This window comes from Lichenostomus cassidix, chromosome 4 (assembly GCF_008360975.1).
Source record: "Lichenostomus cassidix isolate B80296 chromosome 4, HeHo_3.0, whole genome shotgun sequence".
Taxonomy (NCBI): Eukaryota; Metazoa; Chordata; class Aves; order Passeriformes; family Meliphagidae; genus Lichenostomus; species Lichenostomus cassidix.
In genome coordinates, this window is record NC_139484.1 from 57281172 (window position 1) to 57296432 (window position 15261).

Here is a 15261-nt window from a genome sequence, read left to right on the forward strand (position 1 = left end):
CCAAGTGTCTCCTGCAGCTGGGGGAAGGCTCAGTCAGAGCCTCATAGGACAACACAACCCCCAGCACCTGTCCCCAAGGGTGGGTTGGTCACAAAGCCAGGGCCCACACTGCCACAGGTGTCCCCTCATCCCCAGACCCGTGTCCCTACAGGACCAGCCCCTGGGTCACAGCCCTCTCTGCACTCAACACCCTCCAGTTCACAAAGCACAGGGTCCCAGTGGTCACCAGTCTCGGTTTATTACGAACACTGAAGGGGACATGGCCCCAGGACGGCTGGGGACAAGCAGTGGGAGGCAGGGCTGGCGGTGATGGCAGCGTCACAGGTGTGCCACCCTCGGTCCCACAATCCAGCTGCCACAGACATGGCGACAGGAAAACAGCTCCCCAAAATCCATGGAGGAAGGAAATAACCCCGGCTGCATCCCTGACCTGCTGCCTGTCTGTCGCTTGGAGCCATGTTGTCCCTCCAGCCACGTGGTCTGCAGATACCAGAGTGTGCTGTGGCCTTGTGGGTGGCAGCGTGGGATGGATGACAAAGGGATATCCAGTGGGGCCACTCGGTGCTGGCACATCTCCATGTGGGACCTCTGGGTGCAGGGAAGCACCCAGCATACAGGGCATCCCTGGGCACAGCTGCTCCTGCATGGGCACATCCTCGTCCCACAGCCGGATGGAGGGAGGGACAACTTCCTCTCTGCAAAACCCAAAATGTCTTTTGGGTTTTGGATGACACCACAGCCCTTGTCAGCTCCTGGCCATTCTCCATCCCCAAATGCTCCTGCGGTTGCAGCCTGGGGCTCTGCATTGTGGGAAGGATGGGCCAAGTTGGGGAGGAGGCGCCTGCAGGGTCAGCTCCGCTCTCCCTGCTCGACTCCAGCTCTGAGCCACCCTCCGAGGTGTCCCCTGCAAGATCCTCCTCCCCCTCACTGCTGGCCAAGGCATGGAATGGAGGATATATATGGTCCCCAGCTCCATAGTGTGTAGATAGTGCTAACATAGACATTAAATAGTACCCCTGGTGCACAGACACACGGACACACACACACACACACATTCCCCTCGTCCCTGCAGGGTGGGAAGGAGAAGCTCCTCTGCATCCACAGCTGGCACAGACACGGTGGAGCAGCCTCACAGGTGGCCACAGGTGACCAGCATGGTGTCCCAGGGGCTGGCTGGATCCCACTCTCCTCCCACCTCCCCTGGGAGCACCAGCCAGCCCCGCTGGGAACTGGGATGTGGTGGAGGGCCAGCGGCTCCCAGCCTGTCCTCACAGGGAGGATGGGGACAGCCTGACACACACACACATACACACAGGGACAACACGGACAGGCAGGAGCAGGGCCTGCCTCTGGCTCCACTCCAGCACCTCCAGCACGCAGCGCCCACCCGACCCCACAACACAACCCTGTTCCTAATATTAAAGCTGCTGCCTCTCGAAGGAACCCCCAGGCCCTTCCCTTCCCGTCCTGTCCCTTCCCTCTCCTCTTGCCCGGGGCCAGGATCACACATCAGTCATCTCATCCTCCAATTCGGCATCGTCCGTCTCTCCTTCACCCTCCTCCTCTTCATCCGATGTCACATCAGCATCGTCGGCTTGCGCGAGGCACTTGGGACACGAGCAGGTAAACAAGTAGTTCTCCCTGGAAGGTGGGCAGGCAGGAGGAGACAGAGGGATGGTGCTGAGACAGGGATAATCCCACACTGCTGCTGGGCAGGGGGTCGGGAAGAGAACAGTCAGGGAGGGGCTAAATGTGTCCAAGCCAGAGGACTTTGGGGGCTCCATCCTCCAAAAGGTGAGGTAAAGGTACTCCAGGCAGAGGGAGGGATTTCTCAGCCCCACAGGGGTGATGGGATATGGGGACAGTGACCACCAGCAGGAACCTCTAAGCTTGAGGTCCACAGAAGGAAGAGGAAGGGTCTGCAGGAGTGAGCTGCAGAGCAGTGAAGCCTGCAGAGAGAGGGGGAACCCAAATCCTTGGTCCCTGAGGCTACAGCACATTGAAAGATCTCGAAGGCCCACAAGCACCACGTGCTGCACACACACCCTGCCATGAGCCCCCTGAAGGTCCCAGCAGCACATGCACAGCCACACCTCAAGGCACACACAGCCCCAGGGTGGGGATGCTGCCCTGATGGACTGTTTGGGGTGTAAAGGGGTGTGGAGTCCCCCCTGGTACCTCCAGGCAGCCCCTACCTGAGTATCTTGTTGCGGCTGTGTCTGCTCCGCTCCCTCTGACAGCAGTCTAAGTAACTGATGCAGATTTCCTGTGAGCAAACAGAAATGGGTTGGGCTCAGAATCGTTCCCCATGATCCCAAAGCAGCAGGATTTGTCTCAGTCCCTCTCAGAGTCAGGCAGAAACATGGGGTCTGCATGGAATGGGCATTGAATTCCTATGCCAGGATGACACTGGACACAGGGGGTATTGGGGGATGTAGGGAACACAGGGATGATGCCATCTGTGATGCCACCTCAGGTCCACCCAGGCCCTGCTGTCTCACCTCTCCTGCTTCGATGTCCTCCAGAGCAGTGAGATGCAGGAGGAAGTTGTTTTCTGGGAAGGATGTCTCGGCATTGGGGATGCAGCTGTGGTTACCTACGGGCAATACAATCTCTTTGCTAAGTGCCTAAGTGGCTCCTGGAACCCACATCACATCAGAGTGCATCCAAGCCATTCCACAGCTGGGCGAGGTGCCAGGGGACACTGAGAGAGCAGCACCCATCACATCCCACCCCATCCCTCTCATCCCACAGATGGCAAGCACAAAGCCCTTTCTTCAGAGGTTGTTAGGGAGAGGTGAGCCAGTCTAGCACAGGACATTTCCCTCCTCACTCCTAGTTTTCCTCCCAGTCTTTGTGTTACTTACAGCAGCTCTGGAGCACGTAGAGCCCTGATCCCTCACAGTTGAGGAACTCTCCAGACTCTGCAGCAGACAGAGAGGGGTTAGAGCTTTGCATGGCCCATTCCAGCTCTTCCACACACGAGCACAAAGTGATGTCCATTAACACAGCACACCCACAGCCAGCACTGCTTTGGGGCCAGCTGCCGGAGGGTGATTTCCCAAGAGCCTTTCCCTCCCACTGGGAGGGGATGGAGGACAAAGATTCATATCCCGAGGCTCCCTGTCCTGTCCCTGCACTCCCACAGAGCCTCACCCTTCTCGATGTCCTTGTAGAGCTGGTCAATGAAGGCGTCCAGCTCCTCCCGCTGCAGCATGGGCAGATCCAGCGCATCACACGCGTGCACCCACTGGCTCAGGGAGCTGTTGGGAAACGGGACACTGTCAGTCCCACAGTGCTGTCAGGGAGCAGGGGACACTGCTACAGTCACACAGGGCTGTGAGGGAGCAGGGGACACTGCTACAGTCACACAGGGCTGTTTGGAAGCACTAGGACACTATTATAGTCTCACAGTGCTGTTGGGAAGCAGGGGACACTGTCACAGTCCCATAGTGCTGTTGGGAAGCAGCAGGACACTGTCACTGTGTCTGAGCTGCTGGGAAACGGGACACTGCTACAGTCCCACAGTGCTGTCAGGGAGCAGGGGACACTGCTACAGTCCCACAGTGCTGTCAGGGACCAGGGGACACTGTTACAGTCACACAGGGCTGTTTGGAAGCACTAGGACACTGTTATAGTCTCACAGTGCTGTTGGGAAGCAGGGGACACTGTCACAGTCCCACAGTGCTGTCCAAAGCAGCAGGACCCATCCCAGTCCCACAGTGCTGTCAGCACACAGTGGGACCTCACAGAGGGGATCCAAGGTGGCTCTGGGCAGCCAAGGTCTGGCAGAGGGATGTGAAAGGGTTGGACACAGCCAGGATGAAGCTTTTAAGTCTCTCTCCCTTCCCCTCTCTTAAACCATTTACATTCCACATCCCCACTGCCCTGCAAGGAGCACCCACAAAGCCCCATTACCTGGTTCCTATGCCTTGGCCATTGGTCCCAACAAGGGCAAAGAGGGATCGAAAGCCTTCTGGAGTGAACCACTGCAGAAGGGAGAGCAGAAAGGAACTGAGTCCAGGCCAGCCTGCAGGAGCAACCTGTTCTGCAATGCCTCAAATGCCACAGGGAGCTTTGAGGGAAGTAGGGAACATGCAGAGTCTCAGGGGAAGCCCTGGCCCATGCCCCCAGGCTATTTGGGAGGCAGATCCACTCACCCTGCTGAGATATTCATCATAAAGAGCTTCAGTGAAGAGCAAGCGCAGCAGCTCCAGCTGGCCCTGGCAGGACAAGGCAGCATGATCAGGGTGGGAGGTGCTCTGGGTTTCAGCCCCAGCACAGGCCAGAGGCTCAGGAAGGACTCAGGCTCCTTGGCCTGCCCTGCATGGCTGCAGGTTGCTGCCCTCACCGTGCTGAAATCCACCCATTTTAGCAGCAAAAGCCACCTACTCAGCAGCTAAATATCACACTGTCCCAGCCTACTGCAGAAACGTCTCCCTCACAGGAAGGAGCAGCACATCCCATGGAAGCACCACAAAGCCAAAACCCTCTAAGCAACCCACTTCTTGTCAGGGCCCTCCCTTTAAGCCTGGAATTCCCAGCATTTCCCATCCCTGCTGCAATGAGGCCTCTAGACCCGTGGGCTCACAGACACAGGCAAGAAAAGGAAGGCTTGAGGATTCAAGACCTGCTGGGTCTTACCTTAAATTTGTCCCCCAGCAGCTTGTGCACAATCTCCTCTTCTTCATTTGCTGTCTTGCTGCAGAACTGGGAGAAGGCCTTGATCCACCACTCCTTGTCTTTAGCCTGACAAAGGAATCAAACAGAGGCATTGCACCAACACCACTTTCCTCCCCAGCCCAGAGAGTGGGAAGATTGTCAGGATAAACGCTGAGAAAGCCAAAAGAAACAGAGCCTTGGGAATAACATCCCCGACGGGATAACAAAACTACCCACCGTACCTGTTTGATGGTGGCAACCATCCTGGCCATCAGCATGATGCTGGAAGTCTCTGGGGGATAATGCATGTTTCTGTGGAAGAAGAATAGAGAAGAGATGAGCAGATCAGGGCTGGTATGGAAATGAAAAGCTGGAGGGAAGCAGAAGCAGCTGCCATATGTGTGGTCAGGCTTGCACTGATCCATCACACCAAAGTGGTCAGTTCAGCATCACTGTGTGGGGATCCAGTGGAGAAACATGCACCCACCTTCCTGCCCCAGCCATACAAACAATCCCCTTCCATCCTGGTAACTCAGCCGGGGTTTGGGAGAAGATTTGGGTCACGGATGTCGCTTATCCCCTCTGGGACCAATTTTTTTGAAAGCAGCGACAGAAATTTATGGACCCATGGGATGCTACAAAGATCTCCCAGAAGCTGGAGATCTACAGGAGCACCACAAAACTGCAGGAGTGAGGGATGTGCAGTTAAGTGCTTTGTATGTCTTTACTGGGAGAAAAGTAAGCGTGCCCAAACCCTTGGGCTGCCAACACCACATCACCCATCCAGGAGGAAGAGCCTGGCAGTATCCTATGGCCATCCCCACCCTCTGGCCACCTCGTGCAGGGATGCAAAGGAGCCAGCCGAGCCACCTCCCTCACCCATAGAGCAGCAGGCAGGTCAGACCCTACCTCCATGCCTCCTGCAGCTTGTTGAGGGGGTGTGTGGGGTCATCCCGGGATGGGCCGAGGCAGAGGACCTGGTGGTACTGCTCCAGAGCTGCCTGCCTGCATTCTGCACTGCAGTATGTCACCTAGAGCGAGGGGACAGCGCTGACATTGGCTATGGCAGCGGGAAAGGCCCTCCTAGATCCAGCTGAGCTGTGCCCCCTCCCTGACCAGCTGGCTCTTTAGCCCATAGCATGGAAAGGCAGGCAGACCTGGCTGGATGTAAAGGACTCAGCGATCCCAAGCAGACCACGGTCCCTCCTGGCAGTCCCGTACCTGGCACCGGGGACACTGCTGGTGCAAGTCTTTGCGGATGCTGCACTGCTCCGGGTGAGGCAGCACCAGGGAGCTCTTCCCCAGCAAGCGCTGGGCGTTCTCCTCTGCCGTCTCCAGAGCCCGCAGGCAGTGATCACAGGCTGTGGGGAGACAGCAAGGGTGGATGGATGGATGGGGGTATGAATGGATGGATGCCACAGGAAAACCTTTGGAAAGGAAATGGTCAGAACCCAGGGCAAGACAACACAACTGGTGCTAACATCCAAGAGGAACAAGGGCATGGGGCTTGGAGCAATCTGGTCTCTAGGGCAAGGTTTTCCAATATAACCGTTTATGAAAGCCAACTCCATGACTTCATTTATTACAGATGAAATATTATCTTTAAGGTCCCTTCCAACCCATCCCATTCCATGGTACTACGGTGGCACCTGGAGTGTTCCTCCAGAGCCGACGGAAGTCACCATCCCTCAGGTGACACCTCAACTTGTCAACAGTTTAGTGCAGAGGCAGAAAAGGCAGCGAGGCCACCTCCACAGCAGCGCTAAGACAAACCCAAGCCCTTCCCTTGGCACCGGGCAGCTCCTCTGGGGTCCTGCGGTCACCTCACCGGGACAGGGACAGGGACAGGGACAGGGACAGGGACGGGGACGTGCCACCAGCGCCAGCGCTCACCTCGGTAGTTGTACAGGGCATTCCAGAGGAACTGGGACGACACCACGGGCCTCTCCACGAAGACTGTTTCCCCTTTGCGGATGTTTTTGGTGGCGAACAAGCCCTTCCCCTGCCGAGGGACAAGCGCGGGTCAGCGACGCGCCCGAAGCCGAGTCATACCCGGGGCTGAAGGAACCCAAATCCCGAGGGGATCCTGAGGGCTTCTCCTGCCTCTGCCCCCCAGGCTGGGCGGGAAGGGAGGAACCCTCGCCGAGGGGACACCGCGACCTGCTCACCTTGGCGCTGCTGATGAACCGCGCCTCCGCCGCAGCCCCGGCGTGTCCCCCCGCCGCGGCCGCCATCTTCGGGCGGCGACTTCCCCGCCCTGACCCGCCGGGCAGCGCCTCTTCCTCTTCCTCCTCCTCCTCCTTTTCCTCCTCCTCCTCCCCCGCCCCCTGCGCCCCTCAGGGCCCCGCGCTCGCCATCGCCCCCCTCAGCCCCGGGCCGCGCGGGCCGGCGGCCATCTTGGCCCCCCTTCCCTCAGCGCCCTGCCAGCGTCCAACAACACCGCAAAAACACCCCGGAACGGGGCCGGGGCGCTCACCCTGACACCCCAAATCGTACAAGAGTTTGCTGTCTCTCCCCTATTAATTATTATGATTTAATGGTACAGGAATAGCCGTCACAGCCCTGTCAGGCAGAGTCACGAGTTGCCCTCTCACTCCAGATCTCCCCTCGTGGGGAGAGGAGGCATCGCCCGCTGCCCTGCGCACCCAAAACTGGCCCGGCTGTTCCCAAAAAACCCTGCAAAACACGCTGCTGCGGCCACGCTGCCCTCGCTACCTCCTGCCTGGGGCTCTGCAAAGCCTAAAACGCAGGGAAATGCGTGTTTGGTTGTATTTACTAATGCACAGCGCTGAGGCTCAGCCCCACTGCTCGCTGACCAGGCGGCGGGAGCAGGGCTGGGATTTCGGGACCATTCCGCATTCGGGGCTTTGGGGAGTGAATTGGTGTCACTAGGTGTCACTGTCGGCTCGTGGCGGGACGCGACACCGGGTGACACGGCTGGATCTGCCACCTCCGTGCTCTGGGCAGCAGTCGGAACACGGCCACAGGGCTGAACACTGACCCACAGCAGGGCTGGATACTGCTCCGGCCACCCGGCCGGGTGACGAGGCACAAACAGGGCCACTTTCCGTGGCTGTGCCGTGGGATTCAGCCCTGCTAGAACCAGCGTAGGCTGTGCTCCATCACGCTGTGCCCAGGAGCTGCAAGGACAAGGTGGGGCAATGCTGCCGTGATTCCTGTTGCCTTTACACCCTGAGAGAATCATGGAATATTTATGTGGGAAAAGCCCTCTGAGACTAACGAGTCCAATGTTCCCCCAGCAGTGCCAAAGCCACCACGGCCCCATGTCCCCAGATGCCACATCCACACTGTTTTTAAATCCCTCCAGGGATGGAGACTCCACCCCTGCCCTGGGCAGCTGTGCCAGGGATGGATAGCCCTTTCTGTGAACGAATTTTCCCCAATATCCAATATAAACTTCCTCTGTCACAACCTGAGGCCGTTTCCTCAGTGATTTCCTCATGGAAAGGGTGTTCAGGCCTTGGAAGGAGCTGTCCAGGGTGGTTTGCAGTCCCCATCCCTGCAGGTGTCCAGGGAAGGACTGGATGTGGCACTCAGTGCTCTGGGCTGGGGACAAGGTGGGGATCAGTCACAGCTTGGACTCGATGACCTTGGAGCGATTTTCTAGCCTCAAGCATTCTGTGATTCCTCTCCTCCTGTCCCTGTTCCCTGGAGCACAGCCTGACCCCCCGGCTGTCCCCTCCTGGCAGCAGTTGTGCAGAGCCACAACGTCCCCCTGAGCCTCCTTTGCTCCAGGCTCAGCTCCTTTCCCAGCTCCCTCAGGAGTTCTCCAGACCTTCCCAGCTCTGTTCCCTTCCCTGGACACCTCCAGCCCCTCAGGCTGGCAGAGCAGGAGCTGCAGAGGTTTGGCATCACCTGCACATCCACCTGCACACACAGGTCCTTGACCTCCAGGAGCATGAGCACCTCACACTCACCAGACATGACCTCTCTTACTGAAAATGCAGTTTTATCTCTGCAGGAACCAGCCCAGAGAGAGTAACTCCCTTCATTGACTTTGATATGGGATCATCAATCAATTGAAAAAAAGATCTTTAGTATGTATTTTGTTCAAAACAGTTTATTAAGATAAAAAACCTCAAACTCTTTTGAGAAAGATGAAAATACATTTAGTTTATTTTTTGTTCTTAATTTCAATTGAAAATTAAAAGCGAGTACTTGGAAATTTTTCCTTCTGTTTTTTTTTCCACACATTCCATCTCTTAAAAATTAGCTAAAATTTTATCAAGAGACAAAGCAAATAAATAAGTGACACTCATCGAGGAGAAAAAAAAAAAAAGATATTTCTATAAATAACAATATATGAGTAAAGTGATATACAGTGTTCTAGGTCAGAAAGAGACAGAATAAATTATCCTGAGCTGACAGGCTGTGGTGGCTGCGACCCCAGGCAGCCGTAGGAAGGAAAGGTGACAGCCTGAGTCCTTAGTGCTGCCCCCCCAAAGCCCTCCCACCCCCAGAAATCCAGCTGTTAACTGCATCGGGCCGTTACAGATGTGCTCTGAGCGCTCCAGGTGCTGTGTCCCAGGGCACCTGCACGGATAATGAGGAGAGAACAGAGCAGCTGCCGTCTGGGCCAGAATGGCACATCTGGCCGAGGGGCAGGGGGTCGTCTGAAGCAGCAGAGGTGTTGGGAGCTGGTTTTTCCAGCAGCCTCCATCCCTCGGCTTGCCCCGGGGTCTGTTCCTGGCAGCAGCAGCACACACACACCTTGGGTGAGTGCCCAGGGACAGAGGGGCCACCGGGGTCTGAATCCAGGTTTGGGAAGCCAAAAAAAGGCACAGATACACCAAGGCACTGACAAGAGGAGGCACTTCTGCTCCAGGGCAGGATCAGACCCTGCTCATCGCATTGCAGGAGTGATGAGTGTGCGGGTGGGAGCAAAGCGTTTTTGGTTGTGATTGAGCTGAGCATCAAACATGGGAATCAAATTAAGAAGAAAAAGCAGCCAGAGAGATTTTCCTCCCTCCTCCTTGGATCACACAGCAACACTTAACATTAATGATCCTGGTTTTAAATGCCCTCATGCTCAGAGCCATCAGAGACAACATCCCATTGTCTGCCCAGCATCAGAGACATTGACAGGTTGTCACCCCCAGCACCAGAGTAACCCTCAGATTGTCACCCCAACAACAGAGAAACCAGCAGATTGTCACCCCAGCATGAGAGTCACTCTCTGATTGTCACCCCAGCATCAGAGACACCCTGATTGTCACCCCAGCATCTCTGCTGGAAACTTTGTGTGTCCTGGTGCTTCAAGAGCAAACAGGAGATCACCTGCCATTAAGTACAGCCAGCCTGGTGACAAAGCCCCAGGAACTACAGCACACAGCTACCAAACAGCAGCCAAAGAAATTCAGGGGGTTCCTTCCAGCTGGCTGCAGTTTAGTCCTGTAGCTCCAGCTCTCAGATCCAGAGCACAAAGTCTTGCTTGGACTAAAGCAGCACAGACAGGTCCCCAAGCATGAAAAATCAGCCCAATCTCCTTGGCTGTTCAGAGCTCCACATCCACAGTGTCCTCCTCGTGGTCCTTGCTGTCCGTGGAGTCGGCACTGGCAGGCTGGATCACCCCAAACTGCGACAGCTTTGCCGCCTTCTGCTCCATGCTCTGCTTCCTCCACTTGATCCTCCGGTTCTGGAACCAGACTTTCACCTGGAGGGGAAAGTCACAATAGTTTAATCCAATGCCACATGCTTCTGGGGCAGATATCCCCAAAAAGGGGACATGCATTATTCCCTCAGGGAATAGTGAATGAGAAGGGGAGGTGACACTATGGAGGGCAAAGCAGTGATGGGAAAGGATCAAGGGAGAGGGGCATGCAGCTGCAGCTGAGAAGGTTCTGGCTAGGAAAGTGAAGGAAGCAGCTCCCTAAGGAGCCCCTGAACTCATCCCCAGGACTGCAGCTGCCAGAGGGCATGATGACACCCCCCAGTAATTAGCCTTTGTTCCCCCAGAACTGACCTTGCTTTGCTCTCCCTTTTCCCCAGCTGAATTTAGATCCGACTGGGGAAGATCACCTGGCTCCTTCTTTCCACACTAAACATGTAGTTTACTGTGGGAGGAGCAGGAGCTTGTTGGGAGAGCAGGAAAATAATTATATCCAGTGTCATAACAGGACACTTGAAGCAGAGTCTCCAGAGGACCGTAACAATGCAGACACATCCATCCAACCCAGCTTGAACCCTAAAGCACAGCAGGGTTGTGCTCCTGAATGCTTCTTTTTCATGGATTAAGAAATCTTATCTAGAAACCCTCCAAACCCAAGGCACATCTCTTCCATGTCATCTTGCAGCAGAGAGTCCCACAGGTCACTTTTTACTGTGTCCTCCTCCCACCGTGCTTCCCAGCAGGAACATCACTACAGAGCACCAGGAACATCAGCAGAGAGCAGCCCCAGGGTCAGCTCACCAGCCCAGCTCCCACATCCCTTACCTGAGTCTCTGTGAGATGCAGAGTTGCAGCCAGGTCCACTCTCTCTGTGCCCACCATGTACTGCTGCTTGAGGAACTCCTGCTCCAGCCGCTCCAGCTGCTCTGGTTTGAAGACTGTGCGAACCCTTTTCATCTTGCAGGGCCCCCCTGACCTCCAAGGCCCAGCAGGGCCCAGCGAGTTGGTCCCAACACAGTGAGACAAGTCCAGACCTGTGAGAAAGCAGCAAAAATTGAAGGGGTCTGCACTAAAGGAGCTGGGAGAAACTGGCACCAAACCCAGCAGGGATGTCCCTGCCCTGTCTCGAGCCAGATAATCTCATCTAGGCTCTCTGTCCCAAGAAAAGCTGGAGCAGATGATTTTTTGAGAAGCAGTTCTATGGTTTTACCCTCAGGGTTCACTCAGGATAGTCCTGGACATGCAGCCAGACCCAAAGAAATCAGCACTCAGTAAGGTGGGCAGGATTTGACCTCTGCCTGTAACAGGATAATAAATTCCTTCAAGAGCTGCAGAACACCAAAATCCCCCCCTCTCCATTTCAAGAATACCTGAATCACAAACATTCAAAGTCTGGGGGAGTTTACCCCAACTGGCCCCTGATTTTACCCTTCTCTTGGCACACGGGGTCAGTGTCCAGCATGCAGCTCTCATGCAGGACCACATCCTGCACCTCTGTTCCCAATAAAGTTCCCAGCATGCCAGGGAATTAGCAGGACTAACAAGAGTATCTAGCCTCTGTCTCCTCTCCAGCTGTGGCTGGAGGATAACCGCAATTAGCATAAATTAACATACAATAAAACCGCAGCACTGCCACAGCACTAGCTGGCACCTGCCTAAGAGCAGTGGCGTCTCCAAAATCCCTCATCCTCCCTGATCCAGTTGCTGTCCCTGCTCACTGCAGAGGGGTTTGTCCTTGAAAATCCCTTCCAAGCCCAACCATTCTGTGATTCCTGCCCTGCATGCCCAGGTGGTTGCAGTGGAGAGCTCCTCCAGGGCTCACAGAACAGCGTGAAGGGTTTAGGAGCCAGGGAAGGCCAGCACTGATGATGGCACTGCAGCTTTGCCCTGCCAACACCAAGCACCAGATTCACTCTGAAACAGTCCACTAATAACAGCCAGTGGGATTTGCCACGTGGAAAGCACCGAATGCCCTGGCAGGATCAGCCCATTAATGCTCCCCCTCTTTGCTGCTCCAAAATATTGTGGCAAGCCAGGTTTCTCTGACTTTTATGGAAATAATCCACATAATGATCCCCATTCACACATGCTACTTATCTCTCCTTTAATGATTGATCTTGTCACGTTCTCCAGGCACAAACCTGCACCTTGACCTACTTATTTTCATTAATTGGGTGTGAGTTCTGCCTCTGTTTAAGGATTTGTGGGATGGAGACCTGACAGCTTAACAGCTGTAATTGCACTTAAAACTATTTTCATCATTAAAATCGTTTCACCCATCACTCTTTGTTTCTATTTTAACACTGGGATAATAGCAAGTGTGATTTCCAACATGAAATGCTGAGTGGAAATAGCTCTGCAAATCTTTTAACCGTGTTTTCATACCTGTATGTTTGATGTAATACAAAGATTAACACAACTGAGCAGATGCTGTCTCGTGAAAGAAATAATATATAAAATAGTTGTGCTAAGTACTTAATAAAAGATCAACAAATAGTTTTGGTATCTGAATATTGTAGCATCAGGATCAAATCCCGAGTTCCTTATGCACATAGACTATGGGCCTGGTTGCAGGTTTTTCCTGGACAACAGCAAGATCATGCTCTGAATGTTAAAAAGGGATACTTTATTTCAAGAAAAATACTCTGAATAGGGATATTTTGTTAAAATCAATTGGTCATTGTCCTTGTAAAGTTAAGGTGAAAATAGAGCCTGATGGATCAGGCAGTACCATCCATCACCACGGTGTAAATTTTACCCACAGATCAACAAAAACATTTTTCCTTAGATGCGTCTGCACTAAATATATGACGTTTTGAGGGCCAGGTGCCGCAAAACACTTGGCAGTTTCACTTCTGTGAGTGAAAAATTACAGAGGAAGGAAAATTAGAAAGCGGTGAGGACAAATTTGGGAGAAGAGGAACCCACACAGCAGCAGAAGTGCAGAAATTAATTTTGGGAGTGAGGCACTGGGAAATTACAGCAGGTTTTTGATTAAAACTCTGGCAGTGAACTGCCTTCCTGATATACGAAAGGAGAAATAAATGCCAGTGTGTGTAAAGTCACCCATAAAATCTCATAGAATCCCAGACTGCTCTGGGTCGGAAGGGACCTTAAGGATCATCCAGTTCCAACCTCCGACACCTTCCACTAGCCCAGGCGGTGGAATACTCAGTTTACCTCTGTCACTTTACTATTAAAACTATTCCAGGTTTTGTTTCCATCTCAAATGTAAGCAATGAGTTTGGATATTCTGCACCAGTTTCTGGGCTGCGGACTGAACGATGGATCAGTAAAATCCTGTAGCATCTTTAGGAATCAACCACAGGCTCTTTATCAAAGTGTTCAGAGATATGAGGCGTGTTAGAAATTGCCTCTCAACATTAAAAAACCCAAATAAACAAAAATACAAGCGCAGACAAAACGTTCATTTTTGGTCTCGCTATATCGATCGCTTGCAGAAGGGGAAAAAACTACAAGGAAAGTTTTCTTTCTCCTTCCATATCCCACAACCGCAGCCCAACGCTTCACCCTGGGGCTGCTCCAGAGGCTGCACGGAACGAAACTACAACGGCAGCGAGGGGAATGAAGTGATTTGGGGTGACCCAGAGCCCGTTATTTCCCGGCGCGGGCGGTGCCGGCCGAGCGCCCGGCGGGAAGGTCCCGCATCCCTTCCCCGTGCGCGGCATCCCCGCTCGGTGCGCAATATCCCCGCTCCGCTCAGCATCCCCGCTCCGCGCACCATCCCCGCTCCGCGCACCCCCCGCCCCGGCCTCGCCTCGCTCACCTGCACCGGCCCAGCCCCAGCCCCAGCCCCAGGCGCCGGGCAGCGGTCCCAGTCCCGGTGCTGGTGCCGCTGCCGGTGCCGCTGCGAGTCCCGCCGCGGGCCAGCGCGGGGCCGGCGGCCCGGGGCTCACGGAGGCGGCGGGGCCGCGGCGCGGAGGCTCCCGGGCGAGCAGCGCTTCGATGTGGAACGAGGTCTTGGGGGGCGGCGGCCCGGGCCGGGGGCGAGCCGAGCTCTGCAGCATGGCCGGGCCGGTGAGGCCTCCGCCGCCCCGGCCGCTTATATGGAGGGCGGGGGGCCGGGGATAGCCGCTCTATGCAAAGCGGCGGCGGGGGGGCGGCGGGGGCTGCACACACCCCGCTGGCTGCCAGGGCACCCCGCAGGCACCCCTGCTTCCCTACCGACAGCCCTGCACCCCTACTGACACCCCTCAGGCACCCCTGCTTCCCTACCGCCACCCCTGCACCTCTACTGACACCCCGCAGGCACCCCTGCTTCCCTACCGCCACCCCTGCACCCCTACTGACACCCTGCAGGCACCCCTGCTTCCCTACCGACAGCCCTGCACCCCTACTGACACCCCTCAGGCACCCCTGCTTCCCCACCTATGTCCCTACCCATACCCCTACAGCCCTACTGACCCCCCCACAGATACCCCTGCTGCCCTATCAACATCCCCAAGAACACCCCACTTTCCACATGGACGCCCTTTCCTCCCCACCAGCACTCCCACAGAAACCCTCCTTACACTCAAGCACCTCTCTGGTCACCTCTCCTTCCACACCAGCACCCCAATGAAACCCCTGCTGCCACGCTGCCAGCCCCACAGATCCCCCATTCCCCATGGGCACCCCACAGACACGCCACACTCCATGGCAACTCTCCTCCACAGACACCCCTCCTTCCACTCTGACACCCCCATGGACACACCTCTTTCCCTGCTGTCACCTCCACTGTCACCCATCCTGGATGTTCCCCTACAGTCACCTGTGCTCTTTCCCCATGGCTCCCCACACCAACAGCTTCTCCTTCCTCAGAGACATCCAAAACAACACCCAAACTCCTGCCCAAAGGACACCTCACACCAGCACCAACTCCTTCCCCACAGGGACACCCGCAGTCCCCCCGTTCCCAAACTCACCCTGACATCCCCAGGCCTCAAAGGAGCACCCACACCATCCCCTGC

The 15261-nt window shown here is 55.4% G+C and overlaps 2 protein-coding genes across 2 annotated transcripts; both read right to left on the minus strand.

Moving 5' to 3' along the window:
• Positions 1-221: 221 nt before the first annotated feature.
• Positions 222-6975, minus strand: SMYD5 (SMYD family member 5). The gene is made up of 13 exons (XM_085059320.1): positions 6831-6975; positions 6556-6664; positions 5884-6023; positions 5572-5693; positions 4905-4974; positions 4645-4749; positions 4161-4223; positions 3919-3989; positions 3157-3263; positions 2868-2924; positions 2502-2596; positions 2196-2266; positions 222-1641 (listed from the first exon to the last, which is right to left on the minus strand). The coding sequence occupies exons 1-13, from the start codon at positions 6894-6896 to the stop codon at positions 1503-1505; spliced, it is 1215 nt and encodes a 404-aa protein (XP_084915446.1). The 5' UTR covers positions 6897-6975; the 3' UTR covers positions 222-1502.
• Positions 6976-8807: 1832 nt separating this feature from the next.
• On the minus strand, positions 8808-14319 carry LOC146438554 (homeobox protein not2-like). The gene is made up of 3 exons (XM_085059900.1): positions 14052-14319; positions 11117-11325; positions 8808-10336 (listed from the first exon to the last, which is right to left on the minus strand). The coding sequence occupies exons 1-3, from the start codon at positions 14317-14319 to the stop codon at positions 10178-10180; spliced, it is 636 nt and encodes a 211-aa protein (XP_084916026.1). The 3' UTR covers positions 8808-10177.
• Between the last annotated feature and the right edge of the window lie 942 nt (positions 14320-15261).

What these genes read in the sequence shown, in the direction of transcription:
- SMYD5 (XM_085059320.1), bottom strand. Translation starts at nt 6,896, where the DNA reads ATGGCGGCCGCGGCGGGGGGACACGCCGGGGCTGCGGCGGAGGCGCGG. An exon ending in AAGCTGCAGGAGGCATGGAG is followed by an intron (nt 4,975 to 5,571) that starts GTAGGGTCTGAC and finishes CTTCTTCCACAG; the next exon opens with AAACATGCATTATCCCCCAG. An exon ending in CTACAAGGACATCGAGAAGG is followed by an intron (nt 2,925 to 3,156) that starts GTGAGGCTCTGT and finishes TGTCTGCTGCAG; the next exon opens with AGTCTGGAGAGTTCCTCAAC.
- LOC146438554 (XM_085059900.1), bottom strand. Translation starts at nt 14,319, where the DNA reads ATGCTGCAGAGCTCGGCTCGCCCCCGGCCCGGGCCGCCGCCCCCCAAG. An exon ending in AGGCGAGGCCGGGGCGGGGG is followed by an intron (nt 11,326 to 14,051) that starts GTGCGCGGAGCG and finishes GCTTTCTCACAG; the next exon opens with GTCTGGACTTGTCTCACTGT. An exon ending in TGCATCTCACAGAGACTCAG is followed by an intron (nt 10,337 to 11,116) that starts GTAAGGGATGTG and finishes TTTCCCCTCCAG; the next exon opens with GTGAAAGTCTGGTTCCAGAA.